This window comes from Mytilus edulis, chromosome 2, assembly GCF_963676685.1.
Source record: "Mytilus edulis chromosome 2, xbMytEdul2.2, whole genome shotgun sequence".
NCBI lineage: Eukaryota > Metazoa > Mollusca > Bivalvia > Mytilida > Mytilidae > Mytilus > Mytilus edulis.
The window spans coordinates 87505810-87526736 of NC_092345.1; the positions used below are offsets into that span (position 1 = coordinate 87505810).

Genomic DNA, 20927 nt, shown 5'->3' on the forward strand with positions numbered 1-20927 from the left:
TTGCTTTATATCTTCAAAAAATAATTTTTCAGTATACATGTATTTTAAATTTCTCTGTCCTTTTAGGTACCCTTTCAGACATTAGAAGGGACGCTGAGTCATGTGATCACTAGGTTAGAGGTCAGCAGGTTATATGATGATATAGATATGATTGACAAAGATATCCCAGCTGTAAGTATATTTCATGTTACTAAGTCATGTTTGTCAAAGTGGTCAGTCTTTATGTATATTAGAATATACTATATTTTATATTTAACAGATTTGTTAAAGAGTCAAATCAAGGCAGAGTGTAAACAATACTGTATTTGAAATTTTATAGACTTGGCAAAGTTTATGATTATTACAGATGTTAGAATATACTATATTTTATATTTAATAGATTGAACATTTAAGAGTTAAGTGTTCAGTCACCACAGATTGTAGACTATGCTGTATTTTACATGTTATTTTACAAATTTCCCAAAGTGTCTGGTCACCTAAGAGTGAGGACTTTGCTGTATTTTACATATTATTTTACAGATTTGTCAGAGTGTATGGTCACCACAGAGTGTATACTATGCTGTATTTTACATGTTATTTTACAGATTTGTCAGAGTGTATGGTCACCACAGAGTGTATACTATGCTGTATTTTACATGTTATTTTACAGATTTGTCAGAGTGTATGGTCATGACAGAGTGTATACTATGCTGTATTTTACATGTTATTTTACAGATTTGTCAGAGTGTTTGGTCACCACAGAGTGTAGACTATGCTGTATTTTACATGTTATTTTACAGATTTGTCAGAGTGTATGGTCACCACAGAGTGTATACTATGCTGTATTTTACATGTTATTTTACAGATTTGTCAGAGTGTATGGTCATGACAGAGTGTATACTATGCTGTATTTTACATGTTATTTTACAGATTTGTCAGAGTGTATGGTCATGACAGAGTGTATACTATGCTGTATTTTACATGTTATTTTACAGATTTGTCAGAGTGTTTGGTCACCACAGAGTGTATACTATGCTGTATTTTACATGTTATTTTACAGATTTGTCAGAGTGTTTGGTCACCACAGAGTGTATACTATGCTGTATTTTACATGTTATTTTACAGATTTGTCAGAGTGTTTGGTCACCACAGAGTGTAGACTATGCTGTATTTTACATGTTATTTTACAGATTTGTCAGAGTGTATGGTCACCACAGAGTGTATACTATGCTGTATTTTACATATTATTTTACAGATTTGTCAGAGTGTTTGGTCACGACAGAGTGTATACTATGCTGTATTTTACATGTTATTTTACAGATTTGTCAGAGTGTTTGGTCACCACAGAGTGTAGACTATGCTGTATTTTACATGTTATTTTACAGATTTGTCAGAGTATTTGGTCACCACAGAGTGTATACTATGCTGTATTTTACATGTTATTTTACAGATTTGTCAGAGTGTTTGGTCAACTAAGAGTGTAGACTATGCTGTATTTTACATGTTATTTTACAGATTTGTCAGAGTGTTTGGTCACCACAGAGTGTAGACTATGCTGTATTTTACATGTTATTTTACAGATTTGTCAGAGTGTTTGGTCACCTAAGAGTGAGGACTTTGCTGTATTTTACATATTATTTTACAGATTTGTCAGAGTGTTTGGTCACCACAGAGTGTATACTATGCTGTATTTTACATGTTATTTTACAGATTTGTCAGAGTGTTTGGTCACCACAGGGTGTAGACTATGTTGTATTTTACATGTTATTTTACAGATTTGTCAGAGTGTTTGGTCACCACAGAGTGTATACTATGCTGTATTTTACATGTTATTTTAACAGATTTGTCAGAGTGTATGGTCATGACAGAGTGTATACTATGCTGTATTTTACATGTTATTTTACAGATTTGTCAGAGTGTTTGGTCACCACAGAGTGTAGACTATGCTGTATTTTACATGTTATTTTACAGATTTGTCAGAGTGTATGGTCACCACAGAGTGTAGACTATGCTGTATTTTACATGTTATTTTACAGATTTGTCAGAGTGTATGGTCATGACAGAGTGTATACTATGCTGTATTTTACATGTTATTTTACAGATTTGTCAGAGTGTATGGTCATGACAGAGTGTAGACTATGCTGTATTTTACATGTTATTTTACAGATTTGTCAGAGTGTTTGGTCACCACAGAGTGTATACTATGCTGTATTTTACATGTTATTTTACAGATTTGTCAGAGTGTTTGGTCACCACAGAGTGTATACTATGCTGTATTTTACATGTTATTTTACAGATTTGTCAGAGTGTTTGGTCACCACAGAGTGTAGACTATGCTGTATTTTACATGTTATTTTACAGATTTGTCAGAGTGTATGGTCACCACAGAGTGTATACTATGCTGTATTTTACATATTATTTTACAGATTTGTCAGAGTGTTTGGTCACGACAGAGTGTATACTATGCTGTATTTTACATGTTATTTTACAGATTTGTCAGAGTGTTTGGTCACCACAGAGTGTAGACTATGCTGTATTTTACATGTTATTTTACAGATTTGTCAGAGTATTTGGTCACCACAGAGTGTATACTCTGCTGTATTTTACATGTTATTTTACAGATTTGTCAGAGTGTTTGGTCAACTAAGAGTGTAGACTATGCTGTATTTTACATGTTATTTTACAGATTTGTCAGAGTGTTTGGTCACCACAGAGTGTAGACTATGCTGTATTTTACATGTTATTTTACAGATTTGTCAGAGTGTTTGGTCACCACAGAGTGTAGACTATGCTGTATTTTACATGTTATTTTACAGATTTGTCAGAGTGTTTGGTCACCACAGGGTGTAGACTATGTTGTATTTTACATGTTATTTTACAGATTTGTCAGAGTGTTTGGTCACTACAGAGTGTAGACTTTGCTGTATTTTACATGTTATTTTACAGATTTGTCAAAGTTTATGGTCACAATAGAGTGTAGACTTGGCTGTATTTTACATGTTATTTTACAAATTTCCCAAAGTGTCTGGTCACCTAAGAGTGAGGACTTTGCTGTATTTTACATATTATTTTACAGATTTGTCAGAGTGTATGGTCACCACAGAGTGTATACTATGTTGTATTTTACATGTAATTTTACAGATTTGTCAGAGTGCATGGTCACCTAAGAGTGTAGACTTTGCTGTATTTTACATGTTATTTTACAGATTTGTCAAATTTTATGGTCACCATAGAGTGTAGACTTGGCTGTATTTTACATGTTATTTTACAAATTTCCCAAAGTGTCTGGTCACCTAAGAGTGAGGACTCTGCTGTATTTTACATATTATTTTACAGATTTGTCAGAGTGTATGGTCACCACAGAGTGTAGACTATGCTGTATTTTACATGTTATTTTACAGATTTGTCAGAGTGTATGGTCACCACAGAGTGTATACTATGCTGTATTTAACATGTTATTTTACAGATTTGTCAGAGTGTTTGGTCACCACAGAGTGTAGACTATGCTGTATTTTACATGTTATTTTACAGATTTGTCAGAGTATTTGGTCACCACAGAGTGTATACTATGCTGTATTTTACATGTTATTTTACAGATTTGTCAGAGTGTTTGGTCACCACAGAGTGTATACTATGCTGTATTTTACATGTTATTTTACAGATTTGTCAGAGTGTTTGGTCACCACAGAGTGTAGACTATGCTGTACAGGACTATTGTTTACCATTCCTGAAGACAGCATCTCTTATCAGGTTCCATTTGTTTGAGGAAGAATTCCCACCCCCTAAGGTTTGTCTTTTTTCCTTATTTCTCCTGTATATTTTTATTTAAGGAATGACTGTAATATTTTTTCTGTCTATGAAGAAATAACAGCAAAAATGTGGTGCACACTGAATATACTGCGTAGCGGGTTATTCAAAGTGTGCACCACATTTTTTATGTTATTTCAAATAGGCAGAAAAAATATTTTTTAAACAGGAGTAAATCAGAAAAAAACATTGATTACGTCACGGTCACATGACAAAATTATGTCTATGGGCTGATAAACAAAACAACATCAGCCAATCAGAAGATGCGTTACATCCAAAATTAAATTATTAAAGTTTATTGTTTGCACAATAGTCATTTTATTTTATAGTATTAATGTCATAATAATGAGCTGTTTTATTATTTCAAAACTTGTGATATGATTGATGTCCCAAAATTTTAAGAAATGCATTGAATTTAGTATTTTGTACCACTCCTTCTTTCATTTCCCGTAAACGCAATAGATAATATCATGTCTATGTCAATTTTTCAACAATCACAATAGAACACTCAAAAATTTATGAATTTATAGTATTAAATAAAAAATCTGGACCATTTTTTTTTTTAGTATTATACATTAAAATTTTATACTTACTTAATCCTCTTCGTGCTTTGATGCACATAAGGCCGACACTAGCTCTCTCAATATCACTCTGTCTTGTGCTTTCTTCTCCTTCATATCGCTTTCCACTGTTCTTCACCATGTTTCTTTTATTCTTCCCCTTTTCCTCTTGCCAGTTGGAGTCCATCTCAGTGACACTCTAGCGATGTTTGCTTGTTCCTTCCTTGAGACATGGCCTATCAATTTCCATCTTCTTGTTTTTATTTCAAATTTTATAGCTATAACCTTTTTCCCTCTTGTTTAAATCTGTTAAGTTGCAATAAAGTTTGATTCTTTTATAGGAGGATGCCACAGAGTTCCAGATTCTGATCAGTTACCTTGGATTATATAATGGTTTTGACAGTAGTTCTGCTACATGTTTGAATTGGTTAATAGAGGAACCCATGACATTGACACGTCTATGGTGCTCTGAACTTGTCAACTTTATCAACGAACAGCCGACAGATTCTAAAGTAAGTTAAACACATACTATAAGTATCAGGTAAACACTACCATGACTATAGAGGAACCCATGACATTGATACGTTTGTGGTGCTCTGAACTTGTCAATTTTATCAACGAACAACAAACAGATTCTAAAGTAAGTATAACACATTGTATCACTACCCTGACAGTTGATCAGAACTTGTCAGCTTTATAAATCAATAGCCAACAGATTCTAAGGTAAGTTCAACATGTATAGTACAAGTATAAGTTTATCACTACCATAACTGGAGATCAGAAATCATCAGCTTTATCAATTAACAGTGAACAGATTCTAAAGTAAGTTCAGGATAGGATAAGGATATCATTTATTATAACTGGAGATCAGAACTAGTCAGCTTTATAAACCAACATTGAAAATATATGTAGTAAGTGTACGAAATTGTAATGAATATGTCAGCCTTATTCATAAATTAATTATAGTGTGCAAATGAAAGTTTTTCTTTTGGGAGTATTTCTTTTCTATTATGGTACACAAAATGTATCAGGCCTGCTGTAAAACCTAAAGTTGTATAATGTAGATCTAAATATGGCATTGACAGTAGCAAGTCATCTGTGATGTAGTGTCAAGTACAGTTTTAATTGATGTGCACCTTTTACATGACATTTCCTATGCTAGATTTAACACAATTGATTTACATGCAATACATGTCTCCTTTATTCTGAAGAAATTGAGAATGGAAAACGGGTATGTGTCAAAGAGACAATAACCCGAATAAAGAGTAAAAAACATGTTTGTATATTTCAGAGTTTATTGATGTACACACCTACATGGCATCCCCCACAGTTGATTGTACTACCTCATCACTATTACAAGATATTCCAGAGTTACAACAGTAGACAGTGTGGTATGTGTAGCAGTGTACCCAAGGATCCTGCTCTCTGTCTTGTATGTGGACAGTACCTCTGTTTTAGACAGTCATGTTGTCAACAACAAAGTAGTTATGAGTGTGTACATGTAAGTGAAATGTTATGTATTTGTGTAGTAGTTCACCCAAGGATCCTGCTCTCTGTCTTGTATGTGGACAGTACCTCTGTTTTAGACAGTCATGTTGTCAACAACAAAGTAGTTATGAGTGTGTACATGTAAGTGAAATGTTATGTATTTGTGTAGTAGTGTACCCAAGGATCCTGCTCTCTGTCTTGTATGTGGACAGTACCTATGTTTTAGACAGTCATGTTGTCAACAACAAAGTAGTTATGAGTGTGTACATGTAAGTGAAATGTTATGTATTTGTGTAGCAGTGTACCCAAGGATCCTGCTCTCTGTCTTGTATGTGGACAGTACCTCTGTTTTAGACAGTCATGTTGTCAACAACAAAGTAGTTATGAGTGTGTACATGTAAGTGAAATGTTATGTATTTGTGTAGTAGTGTACCCAAGGATCCTGCTCTCTGTCTTGTATGTGGACAGTACCTCTGTTTTAGACAGTCATGTTGTCAACAACAAAGTAGTTATGAGTGTGTACATGTAAGTGAAATGTTATGTATTTGTGTAGTAGTGTACCCAAGGATCCTGCTCTCTGTCTTGTATGTGGACAGTACCTCTGTTTTAGACAGTCATGTTGTCAACAACAAAGTAGTTATGAGTGTGTACATGTAAGTGAAATGTTATGTATTTGTGTAGTAGTGTACCCAAGGATCCTGCTCTCTGTCTTGTATGTGGACAGTACCTCTGTTTTAGACAGTCATGTTGTCAACAACAAAGTAGTTATGAGTGTGTACATGTAAGTGAAGTAGTATTTAATTTGTGATACAATTACATTTGATAGTAGGGAAGTAGGGACTATCTTTTCTAAGATTAGGATTAGTTGGTAATTGATACCCACAAAAATAAATGAAAATCGACAGTAAATATTTTTAATTTATTTAATTTTATAGACGAAATTAAAATCGCATTTCATAGTGTTTTTTTTAAAACAAATTGAACAGAGAAGCCGTTGAGAAATTTGTGTGTCACTGAACTATTCTATTTCAAAGAAATCTGAGAAAATTTGCACCCAATGAGTTATAATAAATCAACAATATAAGTCTAGCATATTCAAAATTAGGAGATGAAATACCATTTTATAAGTTATATGGTTCTTACTGAACCGCCTTAAGAACTGAAGGGGTTAGTAAAATTGAATTAGGGTAGGCCTAAAGCCAGATGCTCAATGGATTTTACTTACCATTTATGGATTTGTAGAGGTCAGTACTGAACTCTATAAAAAATTTATTGCACACTTGAATTTCTTGCCAAGTTGTGTATAAAAATAAACAATAAATACAATAATATTGATGGATGACGTCATTTTTAATAGAAGATGTGATGTTATGACATCCTATACTGTAAATTCAAAAATTAAGGTAGACCCATGGTATACCGCCATCTTGGATTGTACAATCTGTACGAAATTAGTTATTTGCCCAAATCAGCAAATTTGGAAACAGATTTGCAATTTAATGGTTAGATTGTTTATTTATATAAAGAAAACTTGTTAATTTATACTATTATCCAAAATATTTTAACAAATATCAACTTTTTGGCTTTAAAAAACTTTTTTTTCAAATGAGCCATTTAAGGGGAGATAACTCTTTTAGTACAAAAATTATACTGGGCTAATAGGGATTTTTTTTATTTTCACTTGTGGCAAGAAAACAAGTTCGGTGACACCATGTTTTCTTTATATTTTCTTAAAACATATTATGAAACCTATCTTCTCACAATTTTTTTTTATGCTCTCTTAAAGTTTTTTTTATGAACAAACTAACCAAATTTAGGCAATTTTCAAGGACTCATAGCTTGAAAAATAGCACGGTGACCCATACTTTTTATTATATTTTTGAAAAAAGCATAGTAAAATCTTCATTTTGGCAAATTATAAGAAAATTCTGTCTCAAAAAACATTTACTTATGATCTACCTTAATGCAAGGTTTTTATTATTGTGAAAAATGCGACAGAGTTGTAAACACAATAATTTAAACTCACATTTTAAAACAGGATTTTTCTCAAAATTTTAAAATTTAAAATCGCATTTAATTCTGAAATGACAAAATAGCAATAATAGATGCACACAATAATTTCTGAATTTACAGTATATGATAAATAACATTTAAATTGCTGAAAATTAAAAGCTGCCTGGATTAATATTTGTAGCATTCTGTACAGTGTGGAGCTGGTACTGGAATGTTTCTACTGATCAACTCCAGTACAGTGGTAGTAATCAGAGGTCCAAGGGCCACACTATGGGGATCTATTTACCTAGATGATCATGGAGAGGAGGACAGAGAATTAAAGTAAGTACCTCAGCCATGTTAACCTTATCTCAGTCCCCAGAGGCAGATTAAGGGTGGGGCATAGCCAGGCCCATTTTGAAGGCCTCACTTAAGATCAAGTCAACTATTTGGCATGCAGTGGATAAGCATTTGCTTTTCTCAACTTGAGGGAGATTATTTAACCTTTCATCTTAATCCATGGTTCATTGACTTTTTGGAATATTTTGTATAGTTTGGATTTATTAGGTAATATAATTGAAAAAAAGTATTGACATTTTAATTTCAACACTTGCATTATACATGTACTATCAAAATTTCATCACACAGGCAAAACATATCTCTGTGTCAACAATTTATGTCTAATATATATCTGATTTTGTAGGAGAGGAAAGCCTTTGTTCCTGAGCCAAGAAAGATATAACCTTCTAAAACAGCAATGGCTATCACATAGTTTTGATCACTCGTGTAAAAGATGGATTTGGCATTTAGACAGATTATGAGTTTGCATTTATATCTGTATTTTAGGATATAAAGTATGTTCCATTCCTGTGATAATCTTTTTTGAAAGAATCTCATCTTTATGCTTGCTTTTGTTTGTTATTAAGATGAAGTATCAATTATGACTGAAATTACATATCTGTTGTGCCAATAAATGACCTTACAGCTTCCTTTATGGCTAAATAGAACTTCACTGTGCCACACCAGTTTAATAATTTATTGTCATTCATGTGTTTATATATTTTTTCATTGAACTGGCCTATTATAGGTAGAAATAATACCATAGTCTACAATAGATGATTATAATTATCACCTATTTTTCTGTGATACCCTTTTATTTGTATTGCTGATATTACAGAAACAGAATAGGATTACTGTGTATTCATTATTATTGGTTAGATACACATTTTTGTTGGTTTCGTGGTTTACACTTGAACCACGAGTTCAAATGTTCAACGAATAATACATTTTCAATAGGATTTGTTACTGTATACAGATATTGGCAAAACCATGAATATGCAAGTTCTCAACAATCCACAAAAATTGATACCCATCAAAATAGATAAATCCACAGTATCAAACAAGCAGACATTACCTGCTGACATAAGCCTTCCATGAAGTGTTTGTTGAAACCGATTATCAGTGCAAAATCTAAAACAGCTCTCTCCTTTAAGGAGCTAACTTTAGAATTTAGAAGACTTGCATTATTTTAGAATTAACTTGCTATTAGTATAACTTTTTAAATAGGTCAGTCTTCAAACACAAACACAACATTAATGTTTTAACATTATTTGTAAAATTATGTTGAGTATTTTTACCTTCTTGCTAGAAACATGATAGCTTCTTTTGGTATCGGGTATTAATGGAATGATTATATACAGTGCATCAACAAGCAAATAATATCTAAGGCACACATTGAATGAATTTATCAGTTTTATTCTTTTCTATTTTTCTATTTTTTCCTTTCAAATTTCATACGCTGAAATATGATTGTCATAAGTAGATTAAATAATGAGAATTTTGCATATTTTTCTCTGGTTTCATGCCAGGAGTTTCCATATTGGATAAGGATATTTAAACAGAAAATGCCATGAAACAATATGTAAAGATCACAATCTCAATTATAACTTTTTCACAGTTTGAAAAATACTAAGATTATAAAAAATTGTATTTGAATATTTTTTTCTGTAATTTACACCCATTTTTTGCAACAGAAACATATGATACAGTTGAAGGGGGTAATCAAGTTAGATTTTTTAACATTATTATATTGTGCTTGAGCTTTAAAATTTGTCCAAATTCACAAAAAAAATGCATTGAACTTAAAGAAACTAGTCATTGATATCTTGGCAGTTAGAGAAGCAATGTCAAGTACGAAAGTAGGTGAAAAATAAATGGTTGTTTAAGTTCATCATTAAATTCAAATCAATAAAAGGTGGTCACTTATATGACATGTTTAAAGAATTATTGATAGCATAGGAAAGTGTTCATGTTATATTGTTGATTTTTATGTTTTTTATTCTGTTATATCAGGGTAATCTGTAGGTAGACTTGGGTTGATTTACTCAAGTTATTTTAAGTACCTCCATTAAAATAGTTCTCTGATTTTCTATAATCTGTTTACTTTTTGTTTAAGAATTTTGATCATGGTGCAATACTTGATGTATTAACTTTGCATACATGAATAGATGTTATATACATTGCATCTTATCGGTCTTCCCAGTTTTTACCTAAGCACTTCTACATAAAATAAAAAAGGGATTGTACAAATGTATTGATAATTTCATATTACTAATATTGCATGATGTAACTTCTTGCTAATCAATGAAGCTGTGATATGAATTTACATTAACAAGTTTTTTTATATACTTTGTAAAATTGCTAATTAAAGAATTCAGATATTGAAAAACTATAACAAGCGACCAAAAGTGAAATTGTGTAAATGGATTTATTTAAGTGAAATTTCAGAGTTTAATTATATAAGAAGTCTTGGTATTTCATAATTTTCATTGCAACAAATGGAATAAATTTATTTATCACTTAGGGACTTATCATTTTTTATTTGGGAGGGTGGGGTGGTCAAAATACAGAGGGGATAAAAAAAAATGTAGTTTGTGGAAAAGGGGGGTTTAAATTTTTTTATAAACTCAAAGTGGGGGATCAATATATTTTTTGCACTTGGAAATGAGTAGTTTAAATATTTCAAGAGACAAAATGTCAAGAAGAACATTACAACAGTCAAATGGAAATATATTTTACCACCATACATACACAATGTATCTATAAGTAAGATATTTCCCATAACTTTGGTGATGTAGTAAGCTGTCATTTTGTGTCATTTTATCCCATTCAGAATGCATAGGTGCTTCATAACCCGAATAATATCACTGCATTCACTACATTAATAACAAGCATTAGTGCCAATTTATGTTATAATCAGCCTAAAAGTTTGAAAGAAATTATTATAAGTATAAATTAAAATGAAATCTACAGCGATTTGTGTAAAATTTTGTCCAAACATTCAAATCACACTGCATCATGAAAGAATATAATGTAGAGCAATAAATTCTCCAATAAATGGTCAAATATTCTGGATACAAACAGTTGAATATTGATACAATAGATTATTCTGAGATGCGGAACACACTAATGTACCCTTTTTTATCATTAATATCAGATTCCTTTGGGCATCTATACCTAGCTCTCATTCCCTCAAAGTTTTTTTTTAGGCTAATAAATCAAAATTTTGGGTTACTATCACACATTTATAAATGAAATGTCACACATTTATAAATGAAATGAAGTATGACAAGAAATAGATCCCTCTTAGTAAATAATGTGCTTTTACTGTTTTAAAAAGTTTTCTTTAATAGCCCAATAGATAAAGGGAATTAGAAAAAAAATCAGAAAATTTAGCCTCCCAAAGCACTGGCTTGCCCTACCCACTAATATTCGTGGAAGAGTCCTACATGTATGTCAAGGCAATTTTCCCTCAAATATGGTTTTGGACTGAATCCACTGAGAATATTTTATGTTTACAATATTTCTGTGAAATAACATGATACAAGTGTTTTGCATGTTAAAATTTTGGCATGTTTATTAGACAATGTTAGAGGGGGGATCACATTTTTTAAATGTTTTTGGAAAGATTAGAACTTGTTCTAAATCTTTACTTAGGCACTGGCCTCCCTAACAACAGGACAGGTTAGCTACTGTTACTAGATGTATTCACACTGAAATATAGTTCCCTATGGTTCTCATGCATGTGCACATAAAACACATATAAACTGAAAAAAACTGGGTATATTATTGGAGCAGTTCATTCAAGAATGTATGTCATTAAGGTGTGTTGATGTGCAGGCTTTTTAAAAAACATTTTGATTAGGTAACTGGGTATTGATTCAACTAGTATGATTGACAACTGTCATTATCACTAAACAATCAGAGACAAGGTGGACTTTTAATTACAATGCCCCACCTCCTAAACTGCCAATCAAATTGACCACATTACCTATCAACCTCAGTCTTGCATAATTATACAGACCACTCTATACATATATAAATCTTAATACACCAAGTATTTGACCTCATAATTGAATACACAAATGTGTATATTAGATATTTGATATTTATAAGGATGATAGATTTATTTATTGCCAATTACTTTTGATCTACATTACATAAGGTGATTCTGTAAATTATATCTGAAAGATAAATGATTAATGGATTAACAAGATCTAAAAAAAAATGAAATATGAATTTAAATATGACGCGAATAAATAAAAGGTATTCAAGTAAGGCCAATAATTATCTGTAATTAATCAACAATTAAATGAGTACACTTTTTTTTTTTTATCAGGAATTGGCTTGAAACAGTTTAAAAATTTTAAAACTTTTAATTATAACAAACCATTGTTTATCAGTTTATTTCCCATCAATCATTAGGTCTATTTTAGTCATTTGAATCTTTATAAGAAGTGAATATATATTTTTGCAATGAAGAAAGAATCCACATTCCAATAAGATAAGTTTTTTAATTGGTTTACGTTGAAAAAGTACATTTTCAATGCCCTGTGTTGAAAAATACTTTAAAAATTGATAAAAAGGCACTCTAAAACTTTTAATCTTCAATGCCATATAACCTCTGTTTCAACTTACAAAATGCCCCAAAACAACATTTTTCAATTTTTTTTATTGACACTTTAAAGTTTAAAGCTGTTGGTCCAGATTTATGTCTTACAAGGATAGTTGGTAACATTTACTAGAAGAATTTTTGCATTTTTTTTTTTAAACATGTTCAGAACCGGCAACATAATTTCGATAAGATATAAACTGCAGTTTAAATAAAATTATGCAAATTAAGAGACCCATATTATTTAATTTGAGCTCATTTTATCCTCATACTGGAAAAGCAAGTTTCCTTCTAAGACCTGCTGTAAATGCAATTTTCAGCAATAGTGCTTTATAAATGTTCATTTTTCCCCACCATACCTTAAGATGAAATAATTCAAACTACTCTTCTAATCTTTCCATGAGTGATTTCCATCACTTTGATTACAGGGGGGATCAAATAAAAACAGATAAATTTTATGGCGGGGGGGGGGGGGGGGGGATCAAGAAAATTTTATATATTTGATATCAAAATGACCAGCCTCCCCTCCCAGGTAAATAATGATAAGTCCCTTATAAGAAAATCTGATTATTTGTTATATTTCAATTTTCTATGCTAAATAAGGACCTAACTGTATTGATGCTCCTCATTATCATTACATTTCAAATTCACCTTTTCCATGGGTAATCTTATTGTTTGTATACCAAAAAGGAAACCAATTAAAATGTGTCTGTGTACAATTTTGAAAATATTACCCAGAATACTTTAAATTCTGAAAAGGCGATTTGTTATGTCATTTAAAGAATTCCATCATAAAAGTTAATTCTTTGAATGATTACATCTATTTCACTATGTTAAAATGTGGTACCAGACCATGTGTGCTTATATTTTGGGTTTGATTGGCACAGAATTTTCCATAGCTTTAAAAATATTTGTTGTCTGAAAAGCATTACTCTTTATATTTTAAGGGGTAGCAAAATGTGATTACCTCTGAATCAAAATTTTGTTTTATATTCTTTTCTCAACATACCTTTAAATTTATCAAATTATCAGCATAAATTCTTCAAGACTTGTGTTTACTGGTTGTTTTTTTCTAATTTTTATTTCAGACATATTTTCCATAGCTGCATTAGATATTTAATTATGTTCCTCAATTTTTAATTAGTGCACATTGTAAATTGTGAGCCTAATGTTAATACTTTGACATTTTTGTATATTTAATTTCCATTTTAAAATCTGTTTGAATAGGGGTCTTTTTTATTGAATTTGTATATTTCTAGAATATCATTGATAAAAATCTTTGGGTATTGTACAAATGAAATCAGACCCACAAGACCTGAGACTCTTAACGGATGATTTAATACTTTGTTGGATTGTTTTTTGTTGATATTTTTCTGCTAATAATGTTATGACTGAATCAGTCAACTGATCAATGTGATATAAAATCAAATAAAACATAAAAATCTCTGTAGTGTTAGTTCTATGTTTATTGCCATACAGTTTTCTCTAAATAGTTTTAGATGCATTTTGCTAAGCCAAAACAGTAAGTTTGTGCTAAGCCTACATCAAGTGTTCAGATTTTTATACAACCTTTTAATTTTTTGGTCGTATATTGGTATCACGTCGTCATTGTAGTCTTCAGCTTCATCTGTAGACAGTTTGTTTCCGGATAATAACTTTAATATAGATAAATAGAAATCAATAAAATTAACATAACACAATGTTTATTACCACAAAAGGAAGGTTTGGATTGATTTTGGGGGTTATGGTCAATAAGGTTTAGGAATGAGGGGCCTAAAGGGGCCTAAAACAAGCATTTATCTAGTTTTAGGACAATAAGTTGTGTAGAAGTATTTCAATTGCTCTGAAATTATACCACAATGTTTAATACCATAGGTAGAAGGTTGGGATTTATTTTAAGGGTTATGGGGCAAACCGTCTAGGAAGAAAGGGCCAAAAAGGGGCAAAAAAAAAAGCATTTTTGTAGTTAAAAGACAATAACCTGTGTAAAAGTGGATGAATCTTTCTGAAATTATACCACAAGATTCCATACTACTAAGTATGGTTAGGGTTGACTTTGGGGGTTTATGGCTCAAACAGTTTATGAATTAGGGGCAAAAATGGGGAACACAAGGGTTTATTCTGGTTAAAGGACAGTTAAGACAATTTGAAAGCAGTGTAAGGGAGGTAATCCAAAAGTAATGTTTGAACTAATTCACACTGCTTTTAAATATGTGTATTGGAAATTTGTCAATAACTTTAGTATAATAAACTCCATTGGGCCAATAACTTAAGTATAATTGGAAATTTGCCAATAATATTAGCATAATGGGAAATTTGCCAATAACTTAAGTATAAGTAAATATAAATCTTTAAAACTTAAACCCAAGGTTTGAAACCAGAGAAGGCAGTTTGAGATTGATTTTGGGGGTTATGGTTTAGGGGTATGAAATGGGCCCAAATAAGCATTTTTCAAGTGTCCAGACAACAACTTGTTGAACAGTGTATAGAATTGCCTGAAATTGTATCACAAGTTTCCACACCACAAAAGGATGGTAAGGATTGGAGTTGTGGAGTTATGACTCAATCTGTTTAGGAATTAGGGACAAAAAGTGAGAAAACATGGGTTTCCTGGTAAATGGACAAATACTTTAGTATTTGTTTAATGTTGGTACTCTTTGCTATTTGTTTGCTAGTTCTAGTATGAAATATTTTAAACTGTTTCTAGAAATATCAAATATTTTGATTTAAGTACATATAATAATTAAGAAATTATGATTGTCTTGAGATCATTAGCTGTAAATTTATTTTTAGAAGTTACAATTAATTAATATTAATTTTAACCATGACTGTATGTCATTTTATATTTTAATGCTTTATGATGTATTTAAATGAGTAGTTATTGTTGCAAACTCCATTAGAAATTTTAATTGATTATTTTTTAAATAAGGGACGGTAGGTGAAAAAAAATTGGGGGGGGGGGGAGGTCATATTTGTTCTCATTTCAGATGTCAGAAATTAAAATAAAAAAATGTATTGCTCTAAAGCAAAAAAAAAATTGTTAATTTCATTAGACCACATTCATTCTGTGTCAGAAACCTATGCTGTGTCAACTATTTAATCACAATCCAAATTCAGAGCTGTATCAAGCTTGAATGTAGTGTCCATACTTGCCCCAACTTTTCTGGGTTCGACCTCTGCAGTCGTATAAAGCTGTGCCCTGTGGAGCATCTGGTGAAATTTGATTTAAATATTCATGTATTGCTTACTTCTTTACCAAGACCTTATGATTTAAACTTTTAGTCTGGCAATAGTCTGTTGGCCAATACCTCATTTAAAGGGTACAACAGTTGCATATAAAATCCAAGGGCAAAGCAATCTTTCCTTTTTGCTTGGCATCCTTGGTTGTTGTCTGTCAAGCTTAACAAACAAAAATCTTTTGCTCTGAAACTACAAGGTCATATTAAATTAAAGTTGACCACAATCTTCATTGTGATATCTGGTTTCCAAAATGTGTTTGATAAACCTGCCAGCCAACCAACTTGTATAAAAGTAAATCATGGGGGTAACATGTGTTGTCTATAATCTTGAAACCACTAAAATAAAATACAGTATAAACTTTAATGCACTAGATTCGCATTTCGACAATCAATGTCTACTTAGTTATGTCGGAGGACAACATATTTGATTATCTAAAATCTTGTATCTATAATGCAAGCATTACAATGTATAATGGTATAATTGAAACTTAATCTTTATTGTGTTGAATAGTACATGTAAAACAAAATTATGCTGTTACTTGAAAAAGTTCAGAACATTTTTGAAAAAGTATTATTATTGAAAGATCATTCAAAGTTTCATTTTGATCGTGAAATCCAAGGCGTGACCAAACTTAATAATTAGAAAACAACATTTCGTTTGTCAACTGATGAACGTGTACTTTTAATTGGCTAAAGCCAGTTAATTACTTATAAAGAACGTAACTTTATGCTTTTATGTATTTTTGTGATATATAAATCTACCCATATATTTAGACTTGTTTTCATTTAAGAGGCTTTAACTTGGCATCAAGATAATAAGACCATATGGAGCGTAACTTGTAGAAAATTATATAATAATACACCAATAATAAGTGAATTGAGAGGGGAGTGGTCTCCCCCTGTCTTAACGTGTACGTTTTTGGAAGGGTATGACCAAAGCAGTTATATCATTTGATTTTACATACAGGTGTATTGAACATGTTCTTTCCATTAACAATGTCGCCGCCATATATCCTTGTGCTAATTCAGTGTGAAGCAATTACCAATCACCAATCAATCAATCCATTAAAAATACAAAGTTTTCTGATTGGGTTCCATTAATTGTAAACTAGAGACAACAGACATATAACCCGAATTTGATTTTTGTGGTCATATCAATACCAGTGTATGACAAACAAAATGATTTCAATTTTGAAATTATAAAGTTTCCTAAATTAAGCAGCGATTTACCAAATTCACCCACACATGGAGTATACATAGCTCAACACATATAATTTTTAGGAGCTTGAAGCTGCTACTTAGAGTTCGAAGACCTTTATCAGTGCCTGATCAACAAAAAAAGAAGTCGGGGTTTTCTGAAAGATTGTCTGGTCCCTTTTCTCAGAAGGTTCAATAGAAAGTACCAAGAGAAGAGCTAATAAATTAATATTCATTGTCTAATTAAACAAATAATACAGGATGGTATTGCATTATTGATTCTAGGTGCTAACTTTTTGCAGCATTTCATCTACCCTACAGTTTTGCCTGTATTTTTTTTACCAACATTATATATTTATTCATCAAATATGCTTGTTACATTGTTACACCAAGAAACCAAGCTTTTCTTGATGCATCCTGTTAAATATTCCACTGATTACCCAGGTTAGCAATCAGCTGCTAATATATATGTATATATTATAATGATATGTATAAATTTCTTGAAATACAATTGTACAACATTTAAATACATTATGTTTTATTCTATCATTCGTCTACTCTAAACTTCTTTTTAGTGACTCTAAGAATGGATTAAGTTTCAATGTTCTGTTTTCGTTGTATCTTTTTATGTATTCTCGAACAAAAATTTGATAAACATTTACCTTTGTCAATTTCTGATTAGATACATAATATGATTTGAATATGGAAAAACCTATGAATGTTAGGAAATAATTCAGACAAAAATAATTTTTGTCAATTTTTTTTATATAAAACCTACAAAACAACAATGTAATTAGGTCAAAATATACTTTCACATTCGTCAACATTCAAGGCACATGTAGGACCCGTAAAACCTACAAAACAACAATGTAATTAGGTCAAAATAAACTTTCACATTCGTCTATCCCAAATACTAATTGCTTTAATGATACTCTAAAATTTAAATTTGATTTTATCATTAACTCATAAATACTTTTCAAAAATTTGTCTAAAATTCGACATGAAATAAAAAAAGTGGTTATAACCATCTTCTTCGTTACATACATTACAAAGACTGTCATTCTTCTGTTTCCATTTAAACAATAATTGTTTTGTTGGTAAGGGGTCATCCATAATTGTCAACTATTTTCCAAAGTGTACAAAACGTACACTCGGGGGGAGGGGGTTAAAAAATCAACATTTTTACCGTACGCTTTTTTTTTTATTTCCGAAATTTATTTCGTGTCCGTAGGCATGGTAGGAAAGGTCGATGTATAAAATTGAGAATTGGCTTGGGTGTGTTTCTCTTCTTATTTCTTCTTTATTATTTTAACTTGATGATATTTATTTCGTTATCATAATTCTCCTCAATCCGGATTGAACGATTAAAAGATCAAATCATATGAAAACTAAATCTTTCAAAAATGTGAACTAGTAAAATTATTTAAACAAAAAGTTTGCAAGCATTTCTCAGTACCCCCGATTGTCAATTTCACCTGCTTTATTATAGATCGTTATCGTTTCACTCTGTTTAATAAACAAAATCGATGGAAACACTAAATTCTTTGAATGTTTTGATTTTGACAAGACGCCATTTTGTGAAAAGATTTTAAACTGGTCCTTCGATTAATTTTCTTGTAATGCATTTCAAAATAGTAAACCAGTAAACCGGAAGCAAACTTATTTTTTTTAGTATAAGCCTCTTTTAATTAGGAGCACCTCCATATGAGGTTTAACCTTAACTTAAAAAATATCCAGTATATATACATAAACCAAGGATTTGTATAGTAAGACTTACTATACAAATCCTTGGTGCCATGAATGGCAAATTTACAGGGACCTTTTAAATAGAAATACAGGCGGGAAATTTAAAAACTTTAAATGTTTTTAAAACATTACTCTTTTATTGATTGCTGTCTTGAGCTCTGATTCCACAACAACTGTCAGTCAATCCTTTACTAATGCAATATAACCATGCATTTCCCTTCTTTGATTCTTTATAGCATAATTTATGTGCCCTTTTGTTTATCTTTTGCATGCTCTAGGTGCCCTTTTTCATTGGAGTTACCATTCCAACTGTGTGATAGGGGAAACACTAATCTTTGTACACTTTATTCTGACAAAACACAAGCATCACAGACAGATGTCATCAAATAAAACAGTCAGATATGTTTTAGTTTATTTTCAATGCAAATTTCTATATTAAACTAAAATATATTAAACAGGATCTTCTTTTTATTAAGAATGATTGATTCCTCTCTTGAAATCTGAAAATGGTTGATGTACACTTTTTGAGGGAGGGTGGGGGGTCTGAAAAAGTGTACGTTTTGTACACTTTGGAAAATGGTTGACAATTATGGATGACCCCTAATATGGATTGTAAAAGTTTCCATCTATATATTTTTAACTTATTTTCTTCTAAATAATGAAACATGAAAACATATAGTTGGTTACAGCAGATTCAAACGAGTATGAAGTTAAATGTAGATTCTTTGGTTAGCTTCCTTGCTAGCTGAACCATGAAATCATTATTAGATAAGGTACACAAGCCTTTGGGTGGAGTCAATAGTTAAACAGAGAACCAATCAGAACTAGTGACAGAATATAAACATTGTAAAACTTGTTTTACAAGTCAGTTTTAAAAATAAGTTTTCAATCTAAATTTAAAATTTATTGATAAGTATAAGCTAATTCACAAGCATGTTGTAGGTGTGTTTGATTTGCCAATTTTATTTCAATCAATTACTCAGTTCATTTATAAATCCAGTTATGTGTATGTATAAGGTTAATGACCCCTTCTGTAGCCTTTGAATTACGAATGTTTCAAACTGCAATAATATAAAAACAGCAAAGATAATGAATAATAGAGATGGGCCATTTTGTACATTTACAATGAGGAAACTTCGATCAAGCATTATTATTTGTAGTTTTATTGCATTTAAAAGTAAACGGGATTTTGTGGCAAATAAACCAAGATTTTTGTAGAAAATCCACAGATATTTTTGTTATAAAATTTAAGCATAGACTACTCACTTGATTTTCTATGATGTACCAGCGTTTATTGTTTACAAAAGTCCTAGACAACCGTTAATGTAAATTTAAAAAAATCGTCCGAAGTCACGAAATTCGAGCGCACCCTAGAAGGTGTACTTGAATTGGTCCATATATATGTTTGTTTAGACCAATATCTAAATTTATAAACTTGTTTTAATGAAATCATTGCTAGCACTGCTTGCAAAAAAATCCTCCATATATCAAGTACTAAATTGCCAACTATGAAAGTGCAAGGGGAAATGCTGTGGATTTTCTATAAAATTTCCATTTGTTTAGCATTGAATCAACACAAGAGTACATCATGCTTGAACAAAACATAAACCTTACTCCCCTTCTAATTTATTGTAATACATAGAATTTTTTAATTCAATCAAAAACTATAAGAAATGAAATTTAATTTGCAAAGTTGTTAAGGGAAACCAGTTTGTATGAAACATACATATTATAAACAGGCCATTGATATGAGTGTTTTCATTAGATGATGAATTGGTGCTATGCTCCTCCCAATTTTGAGGTAATAATCATTTCATGGTTGAGCTAACAAGGAAGCTAACCAAATAATCTACCTGTAGCTTCATACTCGTTGGAATCTGCTGTAATACTAAGGTTCTCATTGATTTGTAAAATACGCATCCATTTGCTAACACCAATTGATGGTTCAGTTTTGTCTTTACAAATTGA

General features: G+C 31.1%; 1 protein-coding gene across 1 annotated transcript in view; it reads left to right on the forward strand.

Annotated features, from left to right (window-relative positions):
• The window catches only part of LOC139513288 (E3 ubiquitin-protein ligase ubr3-like), a 69446-nt gene extending 57915 nt beyond the window's left edge, over positions 1–11531 (forward strand). The window contains exons 29-34 of the mRNA XM_071301654.1: positions 67–171; positions 3641–3766; positions 4688–4858; positions 5638–5847; positions 8029–8168; positions 8530–11531. Of these exons, the coding sequence (XP_071157755.1) occupies positions 67–171; positions 3641–3766; positions 4688–4858; positions 5638–5847; positions 8029–8168; positions 8530–8647 (870 nt within the window). The 3' untranslated portion in view covers positions 8648–11531. The remainder of the gene's footprint in view (positions 1–66; positions 172–3640; positions 3767–4687; positions 4859–5637; positions 5848–8028; positions 8169–8529) is intronic.
• Positions 11532–20927: the final 9396 nt, after the last annotated feature.